Here is a 20095-nt window from a genome sequence, read left to right on the forward strand (position 1 = left end):
GTCTGCAGCCCATTTCGGGGGGAGGAAGGAAATTCTGTGCACAACATTAATTTCTGCACAAATTCTGCATTGCGAGTGGCACAGAATTCCCCCAGCAGTAAACTGGAGACGGTAGAAAGCATCACTCATGGGTGTTGCTATGTGAGAGCTTCTGTTGGGCAAGCTGAGCATCCTGCAGCTCAGATGCATCTTCTCTGCCTCTCTTCTTGATTCATACCCCATATTTATTAATATTAATTACCTGGGAAACCTCTCTACATACCTTATATTTTGCACACATGGGATGAAATTCCTCCCCTTGGGAACTCCATTGGCCTCTCTGTTGAAGAATCTGTCCCATGATCAATTCCCCTGAGAAGCCTGTAGTTTACCTTGGAACAAATAGAACGTGACATATTGGAAATTGGTCCAGACAGGAGAGGGAGGGAAATGGTGAATGGAGAAGGATTCATGAGAAAAGTGGGGTTTAGGAGAGAGGGGGTGATGGAAAAGAAGTGGGAAATTATTTTGAGTGCAGGGGTTGTCATGATAAGAAGGTGTGGGCCAAACATGGGTGGAGGAGATAGGGATGGAAAAGAGAGAGGATAAGGAGGAAGGCAGGTGGGTGGATAGGGAGAAGAGATATAGGCCAGGTAACAATGTCACGAGCTTGGAAGATGAGGATAAGTCATTCCAAAGTGAAATCTGGAGTCATGGGTCATTCTGGGTTTAGTCCATGGTGTGAGCGAGAGCAGAATCTGAAAACGCGTTGTCCCCGCCCCTGCCCAGTGTCCACTCCCCCTTCTCACAGTGGAATGCTCTGTCTCGGACAGGTGGATGGGGTGTTCCACAACCTCCCGGTGATCACGGTCAACAGGCGGCTCCAAGCATATCAGCATGGTACTAACATCCTGGTGCAAACTGACTTTGGCCTCATTGTGAGTTACGACCTGGTTTACCAGGCCAGAGTCACCGTTCCACAGCGATACCAGGGCCACACCTGTGGCCTGTGCGGGAACTACAGTGGACAGCAGGACAGCAAGTTTCTGCTCCCCAATGGCAGGACAGCCTCTGATGTGGCAGCATTTGGCTCTGCTTGGGAAGTCCAGGTCCCAGGAGCATCATGTTTAGACAGATGCGCTGGGAACAGCTGTCCAGTTTGTGAGGAGAGGAAGAAGGACGTCTTCAAACAGCGCCACTACTGTGGGTTGCTCACAGCCCCTGACAGCCCCTTCACTGCCTGCCACGGCACGGTCAGCCCCAGTGTGTATCAGAGCAACTGCCTGTATGATCTGTGCCTCAGCAATGGAGATGCACAGGCTCTGTGCCAGAGCATGCACAGCTATGTGACGGCCTGCCAAGAGGCCAAGGTCACCATCCCGCCCTGGAGGAGCGCCTCCTTCTGCCGTAAGTCCGTGATACTGAAGGAGCTCAGGTAGCCAAGGTGCGCTGGGTGCGGGACAAAAGGGGAGAGGGAGACAGCATTTATGCGAACAAAACTCCAGACTTCTGGGATTCTTCATAGACTCTTTCAGTGTGAATCAACAACCTCAGTGTCCTTGTCCTTTCCTTCCTGTGCTGTTCTCCTCTCCTTTATGTCTCTCTCCCTCTAGCCTGTGGTATGACATCTGTCCAACCAATAATTATTCCTCTCTCCATTTAAGCTGTGACCTGCCCTGCCAACAGCCACTATGAGGTCTGTGCTGACCTGTGCACTGTCACCTGTGCTGGAAACATCATAGATTGCCCGGAGACCTGTGCCGAAGGCTGCCAATGTGACGAGGGCTTCTTCTTCGATGGCCAGGGCTGTGTGACTCAGGAGAGCTGTGGATGCTTCGAACAGGGGAGATACTACAAGGTACAGCCGCAAGTGGACTGGGTCTGATTTAATTTTTGCTTTATACACATCTTAAATCCTACACTAGTCAGGGAAAGGGTTTGCTATAATGGATCAGAGCACTGGCCCATCCAACCTGGCATCCCAGCTCTGCTAGTACTCAATGCCCAAAGTTCCAAAAAAGGCAAGAAGATTAAACGCACTTTGCTTGTTATGGAGAAACTGAGGCACGGAGAGGGGCAGTGACTTGCTCATGGCCACACAATGAGTCAGGAGCAGAAGGCAGAATGGAACCTAGGGGGTGTTCCTGGCTGTCAGACCAGCACTTAACCCATTAGAATAATAGAATCATAGGGCTGGAAGGGACCTCGAGAGGTCATCTAGTCCAGTCCCCTGCACTCATGGAAGGACTAAGTATTCTCTAGACCATCCCTGACAGGTGTTTGTCTAACCTGTTCTTAAAAATCTCCAATGATGGAGATTCCACAACTTCCCTAGGCAATTTATTCCAATGCTTAACCACCCTGACAGTTAGGAAGTTTTTCTTAATATCCAACCTAAACCTCCATTGCTGCAATTTATGCCCATTGCTTCTTGTCCTATCCTCAGAGGTTAAGAAGAACAAGTTTTCTCCCTCCTCCTTGTAACAACCTTTTATGTATTTGAAAGCTGTTATCATGTCACCTCTGTCTTCTCTTCTCCAGACTAAACAAACCCATTTTTTCAATCTTTCCTCAGAGGTAATGTTTTCTAGACCTTTAATCATTTTTGTTGCTCTTCTCTGGACTTTCTCCAATTTGACCACATCTTTCCGGAAATGTAGCACCCAGAACTGGACAAAATATTCCAATTAAGTCCTAATCAGTGCAGAGTAGAGTAGAAGAATTATTTCTTGTGCCTTGCTTACAAAACTCCTGCTAACACATCCCAGAATGGTGTTAGCTTATTTTGCAACAGGGTTACACTGTTGACTCATATTTAGCTTGTGATCCACTATGACCCCCAGATCCTTTTCCATAGCACTCCTTCCTAGGCAGTCATTTCCCATTTTGTATGTGTGTAGTTGATTTGTTCCTTCCTAACTGGAGTACTTTGCATTTATCCTTATTGAATTTCATCCTCTTTACCTCAGACCATTTCTCCAGTTTGTCCAGATCATTTTGAATTATAATCCTATCCTCTGAAGCACTTGCAACCCCTTCCAGCTTGGTATCATCCACAAACGTTACAAGTGTACTCTCTATGCCATTATCTAAATCATTGATGAAGATATTGAACGAACTGGACCCAGAACTGATCCCTGTGGGACCCCACGCATTATGCCCTTCCAGTATGACTGAACCACTGATAACTACACTCTGGGAATGGTTTTCCAACCAGTTACGCACCCACCTTATCGTAGCTCCATCTAGGTTGTATTTCCCTAGGTTGTCTATGAGACGGTCATGCGAGACAGTATCAAAAGCCTTACTAAAGTCAAGATATACCACATCTACTGCTTTCGCACGATCCACAAGGCTTGTTACCCCATCAAAGAAAGCTATCAGACAGCCTTTAGACAGAGAAATAATGTTATGACACAATATGCACATTCACACACCTCACCACACAGCTCTGAGTTTAGCACTGCCAGAAATATTCTAAATAATTGTTTCCAGTTCCATTGCAATATTTCCCCTTTTCCAAACGTCCCCTTAGCCTAGTGAGGCGGTCCTGATGAATGAGTGCCAGCAAAGCTGCACATGTGTTCCCACCCGAGGGGTGACCTGCGAAGCCCACAGCTGCTCCAGAGGAGAAACCTGCCAGATCAGAGATGGCGTCATGGGCTGCATCAGCCAAGGTAAAGGACAGTCACTGATTGCAACATGTCTGAGGGGTTATTGCACAAGGAGTGAGTAAAGTAGTTGTGATTATGTCTCCTCACCCTTTTCACTTTCTCTTCCCCTTTATTTAGCCATGAATCCTGAGCCATAATATTACAGAATTTCAATTTGAAAGATGAAAAGCCTTGTTGGGTCAGAGTGTCTGCTGCGTCCTGCTTCTGGCGTGCACAGCGGAGTAGGGTGGGCAGCTGATTAAAACCTGGGGGCTACTCTAAATGGAGCCTATTGGCTGTAGTCTCATAGGGGCCATCAGTCAGCTGGGCACTGTCAGAGCCCATCACATCCCAGCCACCCTCCTTTGCCTGCTCAATGCTGCCCACAACATGCCCCTCTGGGTTGCACCACCTCTGCCAGGCATTGTGGGGAAGGAGACACAGGAGACCACTTTGCTGGCTTTATGCCACGAAAGGTCTCACCTAGGCAGGGATTTCCTCAGCGGAGACTTGTGAGAGATTTGTGAAGGGTGCATGGGAGTAGATAGATACAGTGTATGGGGATAGATAGATAGATCAATCGATCATTTGGTCCATTTCACAAACAGGCTATATTAAGAAGTAGGATTCCAAGGACACTAAATATCATCCTGGCTTTCACAGCCCCCTCAGCCCCCTTTCTGCTCTCATATATAACTGATTAGTCTGGTGTTTCTTGTCTTTCTATTGTCTTTTCCCCACTAGTTATTCCATCCTGCAGTGTGCTTCGCTGCAGGGAAGGAACTATTTGCAAGAAGATAAATGGGCAGCCAGAGTGTGTGCCAGTCTCTCAGGCCACGTGCTGGGCTGGGGGTTACTTGCATTACTACACCTTCGATGGACGGGTGTATGATTTCCACGGCACCTGCAACTACACGGTGGCCAAGACCTGCAGGGATGACTCCGTCCTGCCCTCCTTCCATGTCATGGCCAAGAGCGAGAACAGGGGGAACACACAGGTCTTCTACATTGGGTCGGTAACTGTCCAGGTGGATGGAGTCACCATCACAGCAGCCAGGGCTGAGGTCGGCTTTGTGGGGGTAAGTGTTGAGCATGATCAGTACTTAGATAGGATACCTTGAAAACATTTACCCAAGGTGTTGCAGGGGGTAGAATTGTTTAAGTAGTAGAGGGTGCTCTCCTCCTGAATTGGTGCTGTCCCTGAAGCCACAGCACTGTACTAGGGGGTGCTGTACTATGTTCAGATGTACAGGTATCCCAGTAGGGTGCACTGTCTCTTTGAATGGTGCAGGTGGCCAGCAGGGGGCGCTGACCCAATTCCGAAGCACTGTGCTTGGGGCTAATGTCAGCAACTGGGACATGGGCGGTCAGACCTACAGAGACAAAGGTCAAAACAACCCCCCCCCCCCGGGAATTGCGTCACTCGCCAATGGCTCTAACTGACACAGCGCCTTCCCCCGCAGGAGCCGCTCCCTAATGGCTCTATCCGATGCCGCCCTCCCTGGAGCTGCTCCCCAACTTCTCTGTCCGACACAGCCCTCCCTGGAGCTGCTCCTTAACAAATCTATTTGACGCGGCCCTCCCCGGAGCTGCTCCCTAATGACTATAACCAACGCAGCCCTCAACCCCGCAGGTGCAGCTCCCTAACAGCTCTAACAGACACGCTAGGGTTGCCAGGCATCTGGTTTTCAATCTGAACACCTAGTCGAAAAGGGACCTTGGTGGCTCTGGTCAGCACAGCTGACTGGACTGCTAAAAGTCCGGTTGGCTACAGAGGGGCAGGCAGGCACCATGCCCAGCTCAGCGCAGCTCCCGGGAAGCAGCCGCCATGTTCCTCCAGCTCCTACGCAGAGGGGCAGCAAGGGGGGGCGGTCCATGCACTGCCCTCCCCTGCAGGCGCCGCCCCAAGTACCAACTCTCCAGCTGCCATTGGCTGGGAACTGTGGCCAATGGAAGCTGCGAGGGCAGGGCCTGCGGGTGGGAACAGTGCACGGAGCCCCCTGGCCTGCAGGTGGAGGCAGCACACGGAGCCCCGTGACATGCCGCCACTTCCCAGGCGTGACCCTCAAATCATGGTTTAAAGACTTCAAGGTGCAGAGAATCTTCCAGCAAGTGACTGTGCCCCACGCTGCAGAGGAAGGTGAAAAACCCCCAGGGCTTCTGCCAATCTGCCAATCTGCTCTGGAGGAAAATTCCTTCCCGACCCCAAATATGGTGATCAGCTAAACCCTGAGCATGCGGGCAAGACTCACCAGCCAGACACCCAGGAAAGAATTCTCTGTAGTAACTCAGATCCCACCCCATCTAACATCCCATCACAAGCCATTGGGCATATTTACCGCTAATAGTCAAAGACCAATTAATTGCCAAAATTAGGCTAACCCATTATACCATCCCCTCTATAAACTTATCAAGCTTAGTCTTGAAGCCAGATATGTCTTTTGCCTCCACTACTCCCCTTGGAAGGCTGTTCTAGAACTTCACTCCTCTGATGGTTAGAAACCTTCATCTAATTTCAAGACTAAACTTCCTGATGGCCAGTTTATATCTATTTGTTCTTGTGTCCACATTGGTACTGAGCTTAAATAATTCCTCTCCCTCCCTGGTATTTATTCCTCTCATATATTTATAGAGAGCAATCATATCTCCCCTCAGCCTTTTTTTGAGTCTCCTTTTATAAGACAGGTTTTCCATTCCTCGGATTATCCTAGTAGTCCTTCTCTGTACCTGTTCCAGTTTGAATTCATCCTTCTTAAACATGGGAGACCAGAACTGCACACAATATGCCAGATGAGGTCTCACCAGTGCCTTGTATAACGGTACTAACACCTCCTTATCTCTACTGGAAATACCTCCCTGATGCATCCCAAGACTGCATTAGCTTTTTTCACAGCCATGTCACATTCGCAGCTCATAGTCATCCTGTGATCAACCAATACTCCGAGGTCCTTCTCCTCCTCTGTTACTTCCAACTGATGTGTCCCCAGCTTATAACAATAATTCTTGTTATTAATCCCTAAATGCATGACCTTGCACTTTTCACTATTAAATTTCATCCTATTACTATTACTCCAGTTTACAAGGTCATCCAGATCTTCCTGTATGATATTCCGGTCCTTCTCTGTATTGGCAATACCTCCCAGCTTTGTGTCATCCACAAACTTTATTAGCACATTCCCACTTTTTGTGCCAAGGTCAGTAATAAAAAGATTAAATAAGATTGGTCCCAAAACTGATCCCTGAGGAACTCCACTAGTAACCTCCCTCCAACCTGACAGTTCACCTTTCAGTACGACCTGTTGTAGTCTCCCCTTTAACCAGTTCCTTATCCACCTTTCAATTTTCATATTGATCCCCATCTTTTCCAATTTAGCTAATAATTCCCCATGTGGAACCGTATCAAATGCCTTACTGAAATCGAGGTAAATTAGATCCACTGCGTTTCCTTTGTCTAAAAAATCTGTTACCTTCTCAAAGAAGGAGATCAGGTTGGTTTGGCATGATCTACCTTTTGTAAAACCATGCTGTATTTTGTCCAATTACCATTGACCTCAATGTCCTTAACTACTTTCTCCTTCAAAAATTTTTCCAAGACCTTGCATACTACAGATGTCAAACTAACAGGCCTGTAGTTGCCCGGATCACTTTTTTCCCCTTTCTTAAAGATAGGAACTATGTTAGCAATTCTCCAGTCAGACGGTACAACCCCCGAGTTTACAGATTCATTAAAAATTCTTGCTAATTGGCTTGCAATTTCATGTGCCAGTTCCTTTAATATTCTTGGATGAAGATTATCTGGGGCCCCCGATTTAGTCCCATTAAGCTGTTCGAGTTTGGCTTCTACCTCGGATGTGGTAATATCTACCTCCATATCCTCATTCCCATTTGTCATCCTACCATTATCCCTAAACTCCTTATTAGCCTCATTAATCCAAGGAGCAGCTTACATGGCAGAGGCTGTGTGTGAACAGCCCAGGAGTGGGGGTTCTCACAGCAGAGCAGGGTAAGGCTGGCTCCCAGAGTCAAGGATTGGAGTGACCTAGCAGATCACCAGTCCGGATATCACCAGGGGAACATCACACCCGGACCCACCCCAGAGCCCGCATCCCCAGCCACAGCCTTCACCCCCTCCTGCTCCCGAACCCCCTGCCCCAGCCCGATGAAAATGAGTCAGTGAGCAAGGATGGGAGAGAGCAAGCGACAGAGGGAGGGAGGATGGAGTGAATGGAGGAGGGGTTTCTGAGGGGGGTGGGGCCTCAGAGCAGGGAGCAGAGTAAGGGTGTTCAGTTTTCTACAATTAGAAAGTTGGCAACCCGAGATGTGGCCCCCACCCCTGCAGGAGCCGCTCCCTAATGGCTCTAACTGATGTACCCCCCTCGCCCTCAAAATTCCAACCTTTGAACTGTTTACAGTGTCGTAGTCGCCATGCTGGTCCCAGGGTGTTAGAGAGACAAGGTGGGATAGGTAATGTCTCTTACTGGACCAACTTCACACATACAGAATGGGAAGAGACTATCTAGGAAGGAGTACGGCAGAAAGGGATCTAGGGGTTATAGTGGACCACAAGCTAAATATGAGTCAACAGAGTGATGCTGTTGCAAAAAAAGCAAATGTGATTCTGGGATGCATTAACAGGTATGTTGAGAGCAAGACACGAGAAGTCATTCTTCTGCTCTACTCTGCGCTGGTTAGGCCTCTACTGGATTTCTGGGCACCGCATTTCAAGAAAGATGTGGAGAAATTGGAAAGGGTCCAGAGAAGAGCAACAAGAATGATTAAAGGTCTTGAGAACATGACCTATGAAGAAAGGCTGAAAGAATTGGGTTTGTTTAGTTTGGAAAAGAGAAGACTGAGAGGGGACATGATAGCAGTTTTCAGGTATCTAAAAGGGTGTCATAAGGAGGAGGGAGAAAACTTGTTCACCTTAGCCTCTAAGGATAGAACAAGAAGCAATGGGCTTAAACTGCAGCAAGGGAGGTTTAGGTTGGACATTAGGAAAAAGTTCCTAACTGTCAGGGTGGTTAAACACTGGAATAAATTGCCTAGGGAGGTTGTGGAATCTCCATCTCTGGAGATATTTAAGAGTAGGTTAGATAAATGTCTATCAGGGATGGTCTAGACAGTATTTGGTCCTGCCATGCGGGCAGGGGACTGGACTTGATGACCTCTCGAGGTCCCTTCCAGTCCTAGAATCTATGAATCTATGAAAAAGACACGTCTTCCAGCTACCCAGAGCCCTTCTTCAGGTCTGGGAAGGGTTCTCATGGCTGGTTTATGCTAGAGAATTAGATTGACCCAGATATGTCGCTCAGGGGCACATAGGCACCAAATTTTGGTTCCCAGGGGGTGCTCCAACCACTCTATACCCCTTCCCCCAAGCCCCTACCCCCTCTGCAACTCTTTCCACCCCTGCTCCTCCCCCTCCCACACCAGTGCCTCCTGCACACCGCAGAACAGCTGATCTTGGTGGGCAGGAGACACTGGGAAGGAGGGGAAGGAGCTGATACACAGGGCTGCCAGTGGGTGCTCAGCACCCACTATTTGTTTTTCATGTGTGCTCCAGCCAGGGCCGGCTCCAGGCACCAGCTTGGCAAGCAGGTGCTTGGGGCGGCCACTCCGGAGACGGGCGGCACATCCAGCTATTCAGCAGCAATTTGGCGGATGGTCCCTCACTCCCGCTCGGAGCAAAGGACCTCCCGCCAAATTGCTGCCGCAGATCGAGATCACGGCTTTTTTTTTTTTTTTTTTTTTTTTTTTTTTGGCTGCTTGGGGAGGCAAAAACCCTGGAGCCGGCCCTGGCTCCAGCCCCAGAGCACCCACGGAGTCGGCGCCTATTCAGGGGCATGAAAAGTCCACACTCTGAGCAATGTAATTAAGCCATCGGAGGGGCTTGTCCACACTGACAGAGCTGCACCAGTGCAGCTGCACAGCTGTAGCGCCTCGTGAAGATGCTCCCTAGGCCGACCGGACAGGTTCTCTTGTTGGCGAAGGTTCTCCACCCAGTCTACAATGCAAAGCCGTTGACCTCGACCTAACTATTTAAGTGTCTACCGTGAAATTTCGCTCCCGCCGACATAACTGTCCCTGCTACATCGACTTAATAACTCCACCTCCATGAGAGCTGTAGAGTCAATGTCAATGTAGTTAGGTCGACGCCATATCAATGTAGGTTCTGCATTGATTACATGGACTGTTACTGGCTTTGAGAAGCCATCCCACAATGCCCCACACTGACAGTCCTGGTGAGGACGCACATCGCACAGACACAAGGAGCAAAGAGTAGACATGCACAAGCGATGTAATCATTGAGGTGGCTTTATGCTGATGTAAATCAGGTCAACTTAATTTTGTAGTGTAGCCATGCCCTGATGGGTGGTACCTATGTCAATAGGAGATGCCCTCCTGTCAACATAGCGCTACCTGCACCGGGGGATAGGTCAGTGTAACTGCGTTGCTCAGGGGTGTGGATTTTCCACAGCTGCGGCTTTCCAAATGTAGACGAGCCCTCAGAGTGTCATAGCTAAATACAAGGTAGAACAGATTGTTTAGCATAAGTGGTTAAACCCACTGACATCATAGGATACAAAGGGTGTGTTATTGAGTTACAGATTGCTGTAATAATCTATAAATCCAGTGTCTTTATTAAAACCATGATTTTTACTGTGGAGGAAAGTTAAGAATTTAGGATCCCAGTCTCAACTTTTGAAAGTGTGGTTCCATTATTAAACAACTTTCAAAACATTGAAATCCTCCAAAAAGAATTACATTTCTCCACCTAGCTCTATTTAATATGATGTTTTAAAGTAATTCTGGTTAGGATTTGGATCCAGATTCACTGAGAGATTTGGGTCCAGGTTGCACCCCTTGCTAATCTGAGTAGGGGCCACTTTGCAAATGACAGACTGTTGCACTCAATTGTGACCTTTCCCCTTTCTTTCTCACCGTGAAGGTGAATAACACCAGGGCCCACTTACCCATCTCCCTGAACAATGGGGCCCTTCGGCTCTATCAGAGCAGCACCTCCCTCGTCCTCCGCACCGACTTCAACCTCAGCATGTCCTATGACTGGAACAACCACTTGAGGGTCACCGTCCCTAATGACTTCTCTGAGAGCCTGTGCGGCCTGTGCGGCAACTATAACGGGGACCTCTCCGATGACTTCCGGACCCCGGACGGGGACCTGGCTCCCAGTGTCACCACCCTGGGGAAAAGCTGGGCGGTGGAAGATGAGGATCAGTTTTGCTGGCACGATTGCATTGGAGGTTGCAGGCCCTGTGACCCCAGCATCGCCAGAAAGTACAAGGAGGAGGCCTCGTGCGGCCTGATAACCAAGGTCTCAGATGGACCCTTCAGCCAGTGCCACAGCAAGGTGGATCCTACAGTCTACTTGGACAACTGCGTGTACGATCTGTGCCAGAACGACGGCTACAGGATGGTCCTGTGTGAGGCCCTGAAGGCCTATGCAGACACCTGCCAGCTAGAGGGGGTCAGGATTGGGGAATGGAGGCAGCTGGCCAGATGCCGTGAGTACAGATTTGTATGCCAAGGTCTACGGTCTGCTGGTTAGACCGGGGAACCTGGGGCTCAGCACTCTTGAGTTCTAGCCCTGGTTTTGGGAGGGGGCGTGATCGAGTGGTTTGGGATTGACCAGTGATTGGGAAATCAGGACTCCTGGGTTCTATTGTACCCACAGTGTTTGTCTGTCTGTGGTATTGCTAAGGTGCCTGTCACTTTGAGAATCTAACGTCCACTGATAACTCATGGATGGTTGGGGTAAAATGACGCCAGTTTTTAAGTCACTCTTCCTACCATGGACCTGATCCTGTAAGGTGCTAATCACCTCCTGCAGTGTGCTGAGCACCCTCGGCTCCTGTTGAGGTCACTGGGATTCGAGGGCTCTCAGAGCCCCACAAGATACATCCCCCTCTACCTATTTTAAATACTGCTTTTGCTTGGAGAGAACTTGCTGCTAAATCTGTGGGTCCTTCACTCCCCAGCCATGGAGTGCCCCCTGGAGAATAGCCAGTACCAGCTCTGTGGAACAGCCTGCCCAGCCACATGTGTGGACCAGTCAGCCCCCAGCAGCTGCGAAGACCCCTGCGTGGAGAGCTGCCAGTGCAAGGATGGTTTTGTGCTGAGCCAGGGCAAATGCATATCCATGCACGGCTGTGGGTGCCTATTCAAGGGGCGCCCCTATGCCCCCAATGAGAGTTTCTGGGTCGATGAGGCATGTGGGACACGGTGCATATGCAATGCAACCACTAAACAAGTCGAATGCGTGGCCGCCACGTGCAAACAGTCGGAGAGGTGCGGGCTAGTGAACGGCGTATGGGGCTGTTACCCCTCCAGCTACGCCACCTGCTCTGTGACAAGGAATCTGCACTACACCACCTTTGATGGACAGAGATACGACTTCCAAGGCACCTGCCGCTACCAGCTCACGGCTCTGTGCAAGAAGGCAGAGGGACTGGTGGACTTTGAAGTCTACTTTCAGGAGAACAATACCGCTCCTGTACAGATCAAGGTGTATCAGACCAACCTCAGGGTCAGCAATCAATTCCCTGGGAAAGTCCTGGTGAGTTTCTCAAATTGTCTCTAATCTCTCTAAAACTTTTGCGGAAAGTCACCTGTGTGATCCAGAAAACTTGCAGACAGTGCATGGAAGGATTTTGAAATATAGGGTGAATTGTAACCACATTCTTCTATAAACAGGGAGCCAATGGAGATATTTAAGGATTGGGGTGATGTGGTTACACTTCGGATATGTGAGAAGGTGTCTGAATCATAGGGCTGGAAAGTACCTCGAGAGGTCATCTAGTCAAGTCCCTGGCACTCATGGCAGGATTAAGTATTATCTAGACCATCCCTGACAGGTGTTTGTTTAACCTGCTCTTAAAAATCTCCAATGATGGATATTCCACAACCTCCCTAAGCAATTTATTCAAGTGATTAACAACCCTGAGAGTTAGGAAGTTTTTCTTAACGTCCAACCTAAACCTCCCTTGCTGCAATTTAAGCTCATTGCTTTTTGTCCTCTCCTCAGAGGTTAAGGAGAACAGTTTTTCACCCTTCTCCTTGTAACAACCTTTTATGTATTTGAACAACAAGAAGTCCGGTGGCACCTTAAAAACTAACAGATTTATTTGGGCATAAGCTTTCGTGGGTAAAAAACCTCACTTCTTCAGATGCATGGAGTGAAAGTTACAGATGCAGGCATTATATAATGACACATGAAGAGAAGAGAGACCCTCAGAAGAGGAGAACCAGTGTTGACAGGGCCAATTCAATCATGGTTGATGTAGTCCACTCCCAACAATAGATGAGGAAGTGTCAATTCTAGGAGAGGCAAAGCGGCTTTTGTAATGAGCCAGCCACTCCCAGTCCCTATTCAAGCCCAAATTACTGGTGTTAAACTTGCAAATGAATTTTAGTTCTGCTGTTTCTCTTTGAAGTCTGTTTCTGAAGTTTTTTTGTTCAAGAATAGTTACTTTTAAACCTGTTATAGAATGTCCAGGGAGATTGAAGAGTTCAACTGAGTCCTAATCAGCGCAGAGTAGAGCAGAAGAATTACTTCTTGTGCCTTGCTTAAAACACTCCTGCTAATACATCCCAGAATGATGTTTGCTTTTTCTGCAACAGTGTTACACTGTTCAATCATATTTAGCTTGTGATCCATTATGACCCCCAAATCCCTTTCTGCAGTACTCCTTCCTAGGCAGTCATTTCCCATTTGTATGTGTGCAACTGATTGATTGTTGTTTCCTAAGTGGAGTACTTTGCATTTGTTACTCCTGGGGAAATATCTGTCTCGCATAATTTTGTATTTTCCCACATAAAAAACATTTTGCATAAGTTCTGCAGTTCTGACTTTTGCCCACCAGAGGCCGCTGTGGCACAAAAACAAATGTATTTTATGCGGGAAAATACTAAATTCTATGCCCAGTGATGCAGAATTCCCCCATGAGCAGCACCTTGCCCGTGGAGCCAGTTTAGGACAGAGTGGGGCACACAGGGCTGCTGGGGGGGGTCACAGACTGGGGTTCAGAATGACTTGTAGGGAGGACAGACTGGCACATGGGCTCAGGAGCTAGTTGGTTGACAGCATTGAGCCTGGGGAGGGGGGAGGGAGGCTGCAGAGACCCGTGGGGATGAGGGGTGTGGGGATAGGGGCAGATGTGCCTGACTGAATGGCAGAGGCTTGGGGTCATCCAGGGTCTTCATGGGGGAGGTTTCCCAACACCCGAACAATCCCACCCCCCACACAGAGAAACCTCCCATCCATACCCAACACCATCCAGGGTCACTCCTAGGCCCCTTCTCTCTCCCTGAGTTCCTCCGTTACCCCTGACTCCCCAAGACTTGATGATTATTTGAACAGAGGTGGCTTATTATTCTAATCATGGACCAGAGCTCTGTGCTGGGGTGAGAGGTTCCAGCAGAGGCGAGCAATGTTTCATATCCCATGTGTCTTGCTTTAACAGGTGAACGGTGTCCTGATGAATCTTCCCTTCAACCTCATTGATAAGAAAATCTCTGTGTATAGAAATGGCTGGGCCACAGTGATCCAGGCAGACTTTGGGCTCACTATTACCTTTGCTGGGTGGTCAGGACGCACTACAGTCACTCTGCCAGTGACCTACGCGGGAGCCGTGTGTGGTCTGTGTGGCAACTTCAACAGTGACAGGGAGGACGACATGCTCATGAGGGATGGCACACTGGCACCAAACCCCGTCAGCTTTGGCCAGAGCTGGAAGGTGGGCGACCTCCCGGGATGCTCTGCAGTAACGATACCACCATGCGCAAGTGTAGAGACTATTGAAAAACAACAACGAGGTAGCAGAGGGCAGTGTGGGATCATCCTCCACAAGAGTGGCCCCTTCAGAGGATGTCACAGCAAAGTGGAGCCCCATGGATACTTCGTAGACTGTGTACACGGCTATTGTGCCCTCAGTGGGCGGGAGAGTAATGTCTGCCAGGCCATTGCTGGCTATGCTGAGGCATGTCAGGAAGCTGGAGCTATGGTGCTTCTCTGGAGGACTACGAAATTCTGCTGTGAGTCCCCCATGTTCACCGCTGCCTGCCCCGTGGGGATCACTATTCCAAGTTGGCTGGTAGATGTTGGTTTAAATGCTGAGCTCATGAAGTGATGTAGAACATTTCTTAATTAACAAAGGAGCCCAAAGTATGGGTATAGTACAGGCAGTGGCTGTAGAAGCTGCCCCCTCACGGTGCCCTATCAATGTGCTGCACCCCAGGCCAGAGGGGCACTGTCTAGAGATAGAATCATAAAAGATTAGGGTTGAAAAAGACCTCAGGAGGTCATCTAGTCCAACCCCCTGCTCAAAGCAGGACCAACCCCAACTAAATTATCCCAGCCAGGGCTTTGTCAAGCCGAGCCTTAATAGCCCCTATGGATGGAGATTCCACCACCTCCCTAGGTAACCCATTCTAGAGCTTTACCACCCTCCTAGTGAAACAGTGTTTCTAATATCCAAACTAGATCTCCCCCACTGCAACTTGAGACCATAGCTTCTTGCTCTGTCATTTGCCACCACTGAGAACAGCCGAGCTCCATCCTCTTTGGAACCCCACTTCAGATAGTTGAAGGCTGCTTCAAATCCCACCTCTCTTCTCTTCTGCAGACTAAACAAGCCCAGTTCCCTCAGCCTCTCCTCATAAGTCATGAGTCATGGCCCCAGCTCCCTAATCATTTTCGTTCCACTGGACTCTCTCCAATTTGTCCACATCTTTTCTGTATCGGGGGGACCAAAACTGGATGCAATACTCCAGATGAAGCTTCACCATTGCTGAATAGAGGGGATTAATCACTTTCCTCGATCTGCTGGCAATGCTCCTACGAGTGCAGCCCAATATGCCCTTAGCCTTCTTGGTAACAAGGGCACACTGCTGACTCATATCCAGCTTCTCATCCACTGTAATTCCCAGGTCCTTTTCTGTAGAACTGCTGCTTAGCCATTCGGTCCCTAGTCTGTAGCAGTGCATGGGATTCTTCCGTCCTAAGTGCAGGACTCTGCACTGGTCCTTGTTAAACCTCATCAGATTTCTTTTGGCCCAATCCTCTATAATTTGTCTAGGTCCCTCTGTATCCTATCCATACCCTCCAGCGTATCTACCTTCCCCCCAGTTTAGTGTCATCTGCGAACTTGCTGAAGGTGCAATCTATCCCATTATCCAGTTCATTAATAAAGATGTTGAACAAAACTGGCCTCAGGACCAACCCCTGGGGCACTCTGCTTGATACCGGCTGCCAACTAGACATCAAGCCATTGATCACTACCTGTGGAGCCCAACAATCTATCCAGGTTTCTATCCACCTTATAGTCCATTCATCCAATCCATACTTAATTTAACTTCCTGGCAAGAATTCTGTGGGAGATGGTATCAAAAGCTTTGATAGAAATGTAGTGGTGCCGTTCATAGCCCATCTAGTCCTTGGCTTATCTGCTGAGACTGGGACATAATTAGAGTTGGGACATGGTGGTGACTCACTAATTGAGATGTCTGTCCACTAGGAACTGGTCTGGGAACCCACCAACTCATGTCCCATAAGTCATCATCTGGGAATGAGTTTTAGGCACTACTGACCTGGACTCAAAACAATAAGCTAGTGGTGAAAAGCTCTTCAGAACACTCCCAGGTCCATGGGCCCTCCACTCCTTACACCTTGACCTTGGTCCAAATTGGAAGCCTAACCTTAGGAAAGCGATTACCTATATCCCACTACCTGGTTTCTTTGAAGCAACCAGTTAACTATACCTGAAACTGGGTTACACATGGTGCCTTTTATTCATTAACCAAACCAAGGAAATAGAAAATTAGGAGCTTAAATGAAATTGCATCTTCTAGTAACGGTTCCTTTTTACAAGTTCCTAACGCACTGTGTGAGCTAACTCTTTGTTCTAATTACAGCTCCGTCCTGTCCCCCGAACAGTCACTATGAATTCTGCAGCAGCAGCTGCGATCTGACATGCAGCAACCTCTATGCCCCGGTGCAATGCACGACCCAGTGTAAGGAAGGCTGCGTGTGTGACGAGGGCTTTGTTCTCAGTGGCGACCACTGCGTCCCCATTTCCCAGTGCGGATGCCTCCACAGAGGACTTTACTACCAGGCTGAGGAGACCTTCCACCCTAGCGGTTCATGCGAGGAGCAGTGCGTGTGTCAGGCTGGTGGGGAGGCTGTGTGTAAGGCATTCTCCTGCGGCACTGGTGAGGAATGCGGGGTGGTGGACGGTGTCCAGAAATGTCGCCCATTTGGATCTGCGACCTGTTCTGCCTCTGGCCATCCCCACTACCTCTCTTTCGACGGGGTCTCCTTTGACTTCCAAGGCACCTGCACCTACATCCTGGCCAAGACCTGCACCGATGCCAGTCACCTAACACCATTCACTATCAGCATAGAGAAAGAAGATTGGGGCACCAGGAACATGTCCGTGGCCAAGCTGGTATCCATTAAAGTGTATGGGATCACACTCACCCTGCTGCAAAACAAACAGGGGCTCATCATGGTAAGTCCTCCACATTTGCATGGTCAGAGATTTTATTCTATTCTACACAGGTTTGTTTGCAGTTTGGCCAACTCCCTAATGCCCCGTTGCGGTAAAGGTTGCGCTGCAGGTGGTCTGCCTCAGCTTCCCCTCTTGGGCTCCTCAATAGCTCACAAGACAAATTGAATAACAGCTGCCCTCCTTAGGGTCTGGATTATTAAATTAGCAAACATGCAAAATAAAGTTTTCAAGTCCATTCATTTTTCTCCATACCAGGTCACTCCGAGTTCTTTCCTGTCTGTAGTCATGCTCCCCAAATTTCAAGTTTCCCTGCTGGAGTCTATTCGCTCCCATCAGCCTCTTGATTCTCTTCTGTTCTCCCTGAGAACTCTCTCTGCAGGGCCAGCCTCCCATCTTCGTCCTGCTGCTCTTATAGGGGAATCAGGGGATTCCTGCTCAGGTGTGCCTCCTTCGTAATCACGGTTGGCTGACCCACTGGCCTTAAAGGACAAGCCACCCTCTTACAAATTCTTATAACATGCACATCCATGTAGTATTTGAGCACCTTCCAGCAACACACTAAGTAACTTGACCAACTCTCTCATCCTATCCCCAGGAGGAGATGTGCGCTCAGGGGAGAGTTTTGTATTGGATTTACTTTTAAAAGATATAAATGTGCATACACATTGCCATATATATATATGGCAATGTGTGTGTGTGTGTGTCTCTGTGTGTGTGTTAGAGACAACAGGTCAGAGAAACGCACCTTGTACTTGGGGCAGAAGTGGTGAGGTTTGTCAGGGTCCTTTGTTCTTCGAACTGCTCACCAGTAAAGCTCCATCTCCTGCACAGGCAAACTTTACCCTTATTGTTCCAGAAGAACGAAGTTGTCAGCTACGATCTTCATCCTGGAGGTTTAAGTGATCTTTTAAAAGGAGTCCGGTGGCACCTTAAAGACTAGCAGATTTATTTGGGCATAAGCTTTCGTAGGTAAAAAATCCACTTCTTCAGGTGCATGGAGTGAAAGTTACAGATGCAAGCATTATTATACTGACACATGAAGAGAAGGGAGTTATCTCACAAGTGGAGAACCAGTGTTGACAGGGCCAATACAGTCAGGGTGGATGTAGTTCACTCCCAGTAACTGAGGAGGAGGTGTCAATTCCAGGAGAGGTAAAGTTGCTTTTGTAGTGAGCCAGCCACTCGCAGTCCCTGTTCAAGCCAAATTAATGGTGTTAAATTTGCCAATTAATTTTAGTTCTGCAGTTTCTCTTTGAAGTCTGTTTCTGAAGTTTTTTTGTTCAAGTTTTTTTAAATCTGTTATAGAATATCCAGGAAGATTGAAGTGTTCTCCTACTGGCTTCTGTATGTTACCATTCCTGATGTCCGATTTGTGTCCATTTATTCTTTTACGTAGAGACTGTCTGGGTTTGGCCAATGTACATGGCAGAGGGGCATTGCTGGCACATGATGGCATATATCACATTAGTAGATGTGCAGGTGAATGAGTCCCTGATGGTGTGCTGATGTGATTGGGTCCTCTGATGGTGTCGCTAGAGTAGATATGGGGACAGAGTAGGCAACGAGGTTTGCTACAGGGATTGGTTCCTGGGTTAGTGTTTCTGTGATGTGGTGAGTATTTGGTTCAGGTTGGGCGGTTGTCTGTAAGTGAGGACTGGCCTGCCTCCCAAGGTCTGTGAGAGTGAGGGATTGTTTTCCAGAATAGGTTGTAGATCGTTGATGATGTGCTGGAGAGTTTTTATCTCGGGGCTGTATGTGATGGCCAGTGGTGTTCTGTTATTTTCCTTGTTGGGCCTGTCCTGTAGTAGGTGACTTCTGGGTACCTGTCTCACTTTGTCAATCTGTTTCCTCACTTCCCCAGGTGGGTATTGTAGTTTTAAGAATGCTTCAGAATACGGTCAGTAGGTTTCCGGTATAGGGTGGTGTTTATGTGACCATCACTTATTTGCACTGTAGTGTCCAGGAAGTGGATCTCTTGTGTGGACTGGTCCAGGCTGAGGTGGATGGGGTGGAAATTCTTGAAATCCAGGTGGAATTCTTCAAGGTCCTCCTTCCTGTGGGTCCATATGATGAAGATGTCATCAATGTAGCGCAAGTAGAGGAGGGGCACTAGGGGATGAGAGCTGAGGAAGCGTTGTTCTAAGTCAGCCATAAAAATGTTGGCATACCGTGGGGCCATGTGGGTACCCATAGCAGTGCCGCTGACTTGAAGGTATGAGTTTTCCCCAAATCTGAAATGGTTGTGGGTGAGGAGAGAGTCACAAAGCTCAGCCACTTGGTGTGCCGTGGCCTCATCAGGGATACTGTTTTTGACAGCTTGTAGTCCATCCTCATGTGGAATATTGGTGTAAAGAGCATCTACATCCATGGTGGCCAGGATTGTGTTTTCAGGAAGCTCAACAGTGCATTATAGTTTCCTCAGGAAGTCGGTGGTGTCTCGAAGAGAGCTAGGAGTGCTGGTAGCGTAGGGTCTGAGGAGAGAGCCAGACAATCCTGCTGTAAGAGTGCCAATGCCTGAGATGATGGGGCGTCCAGGGTGTCCAGGTTTATGGATTTTGGGTAGCAGATAGAATACCCCTGGTTGGGGCTCTGGGGGTGTGTCCGAGTAGATTTGTTCCTGTGCTATAGCAGGGAGTTTAACTTGAGCAGATTCAACACCATTAATCTGGGCTTGAATAGGGACTGGGAGTGGCTGGCTCATTACAGAAGCAGCTTTTCCTCTCCTGGAATTGACACCTCCTCATCTATTATTGGGAGTGGACTACATCCACCCTGATTGAATTGGCCCTGTCAACACTGGTTCTCCACTTGCGAAGTAACTCCCTGCTCTCCATGTGTCAGTATATAATGCCTGCATCTGTAACTTTCACTCTATGCATCCGAAGAAGTGAGGTTTTTACCCACGAAAGCTTATGCCCAAATAAATCTGTTAGTCTT

General features: G+C 48.5%; 2 protein-coding genes across 2 annotated transcripts in view; both read left to right on the forward strand.

Annotated features, from left to right (window-relative positions):
• The window catches only part of LOC135892661 (IgGFc-binding protein-like), a 108467-nt gene that overhangs the window by 36868 nt on the left and 51504 nt on the right, over positions 1 to 20095 (forward strand). The window contains exons 7-8 of the mRNA XM_065420456.1: positions 14114 to 14684; positions 16563 to 17158. Of these exons, the coding sequence (XP_065276528.1) occupies positions 14114 to 14684; positions 16563 to 17158 (1167 nt within the window). The remainder of the gene's footprint in view (positions 1 to 14113; positions 14685 to 16562; positions 17159 to 20095) is intronic.
• LOC135892561 (IgGFc-binding protein-like) lies at positions 795 to 12231 on the forward strand. Its single transcript, XM_065420363.1, has 6 exons — positions 795 to 1386; positions 1644 to 1837; positions 3515 to 3656; positions 4377 to 4711; positions 10582 to 11155; positions 11630 to 12231. The coding sequence occupies exons 1-6, from the start codon at positions 795 to 797 to the stop codon at positions 12229 to 12231; spliced, it is 2439 nt and encodes an 812-aa protein (XP_065276435.1).

Source organism: Emys orbicularis, chromosome 20, assembly GCF_028017835.1.
Source record: "Emys orbicularis isolate rEmyOrb1 chromosome 20, rEmyOrb1.hap1, whole genome shotgun sequence".
NCBI lineage: Eukaryota > Metazoa > Chordata > Testudines > Emydidae > Emys > Emys orbicularis.

Excerpts from the sequence above, each read along its gene's own strand:
- LOC135892561 (XM_065420363.1), top strand. The coding sequence starts at position 795 with ATGCTCTGTCTCGGACAGGTGGATGGGGTGTTCCACAACCTCCCGGTG. Across the intron at positions 1,387-1,643 it reads GAGGAGCGCCTCCTTCTGCC|CTGTGACCTGCCCTGCCAAC; the intron begins GTAAGTCCGTGA and ends TCTCCATTTAAG. Across the intron at positions 3,657-4,376 it reads CATGGGCTGCATCAGCCAAG|TTATTCCATCCTGCAGTGTG; the intron begins GTAAAGGACAGT and ends TTTCCCCACTAG.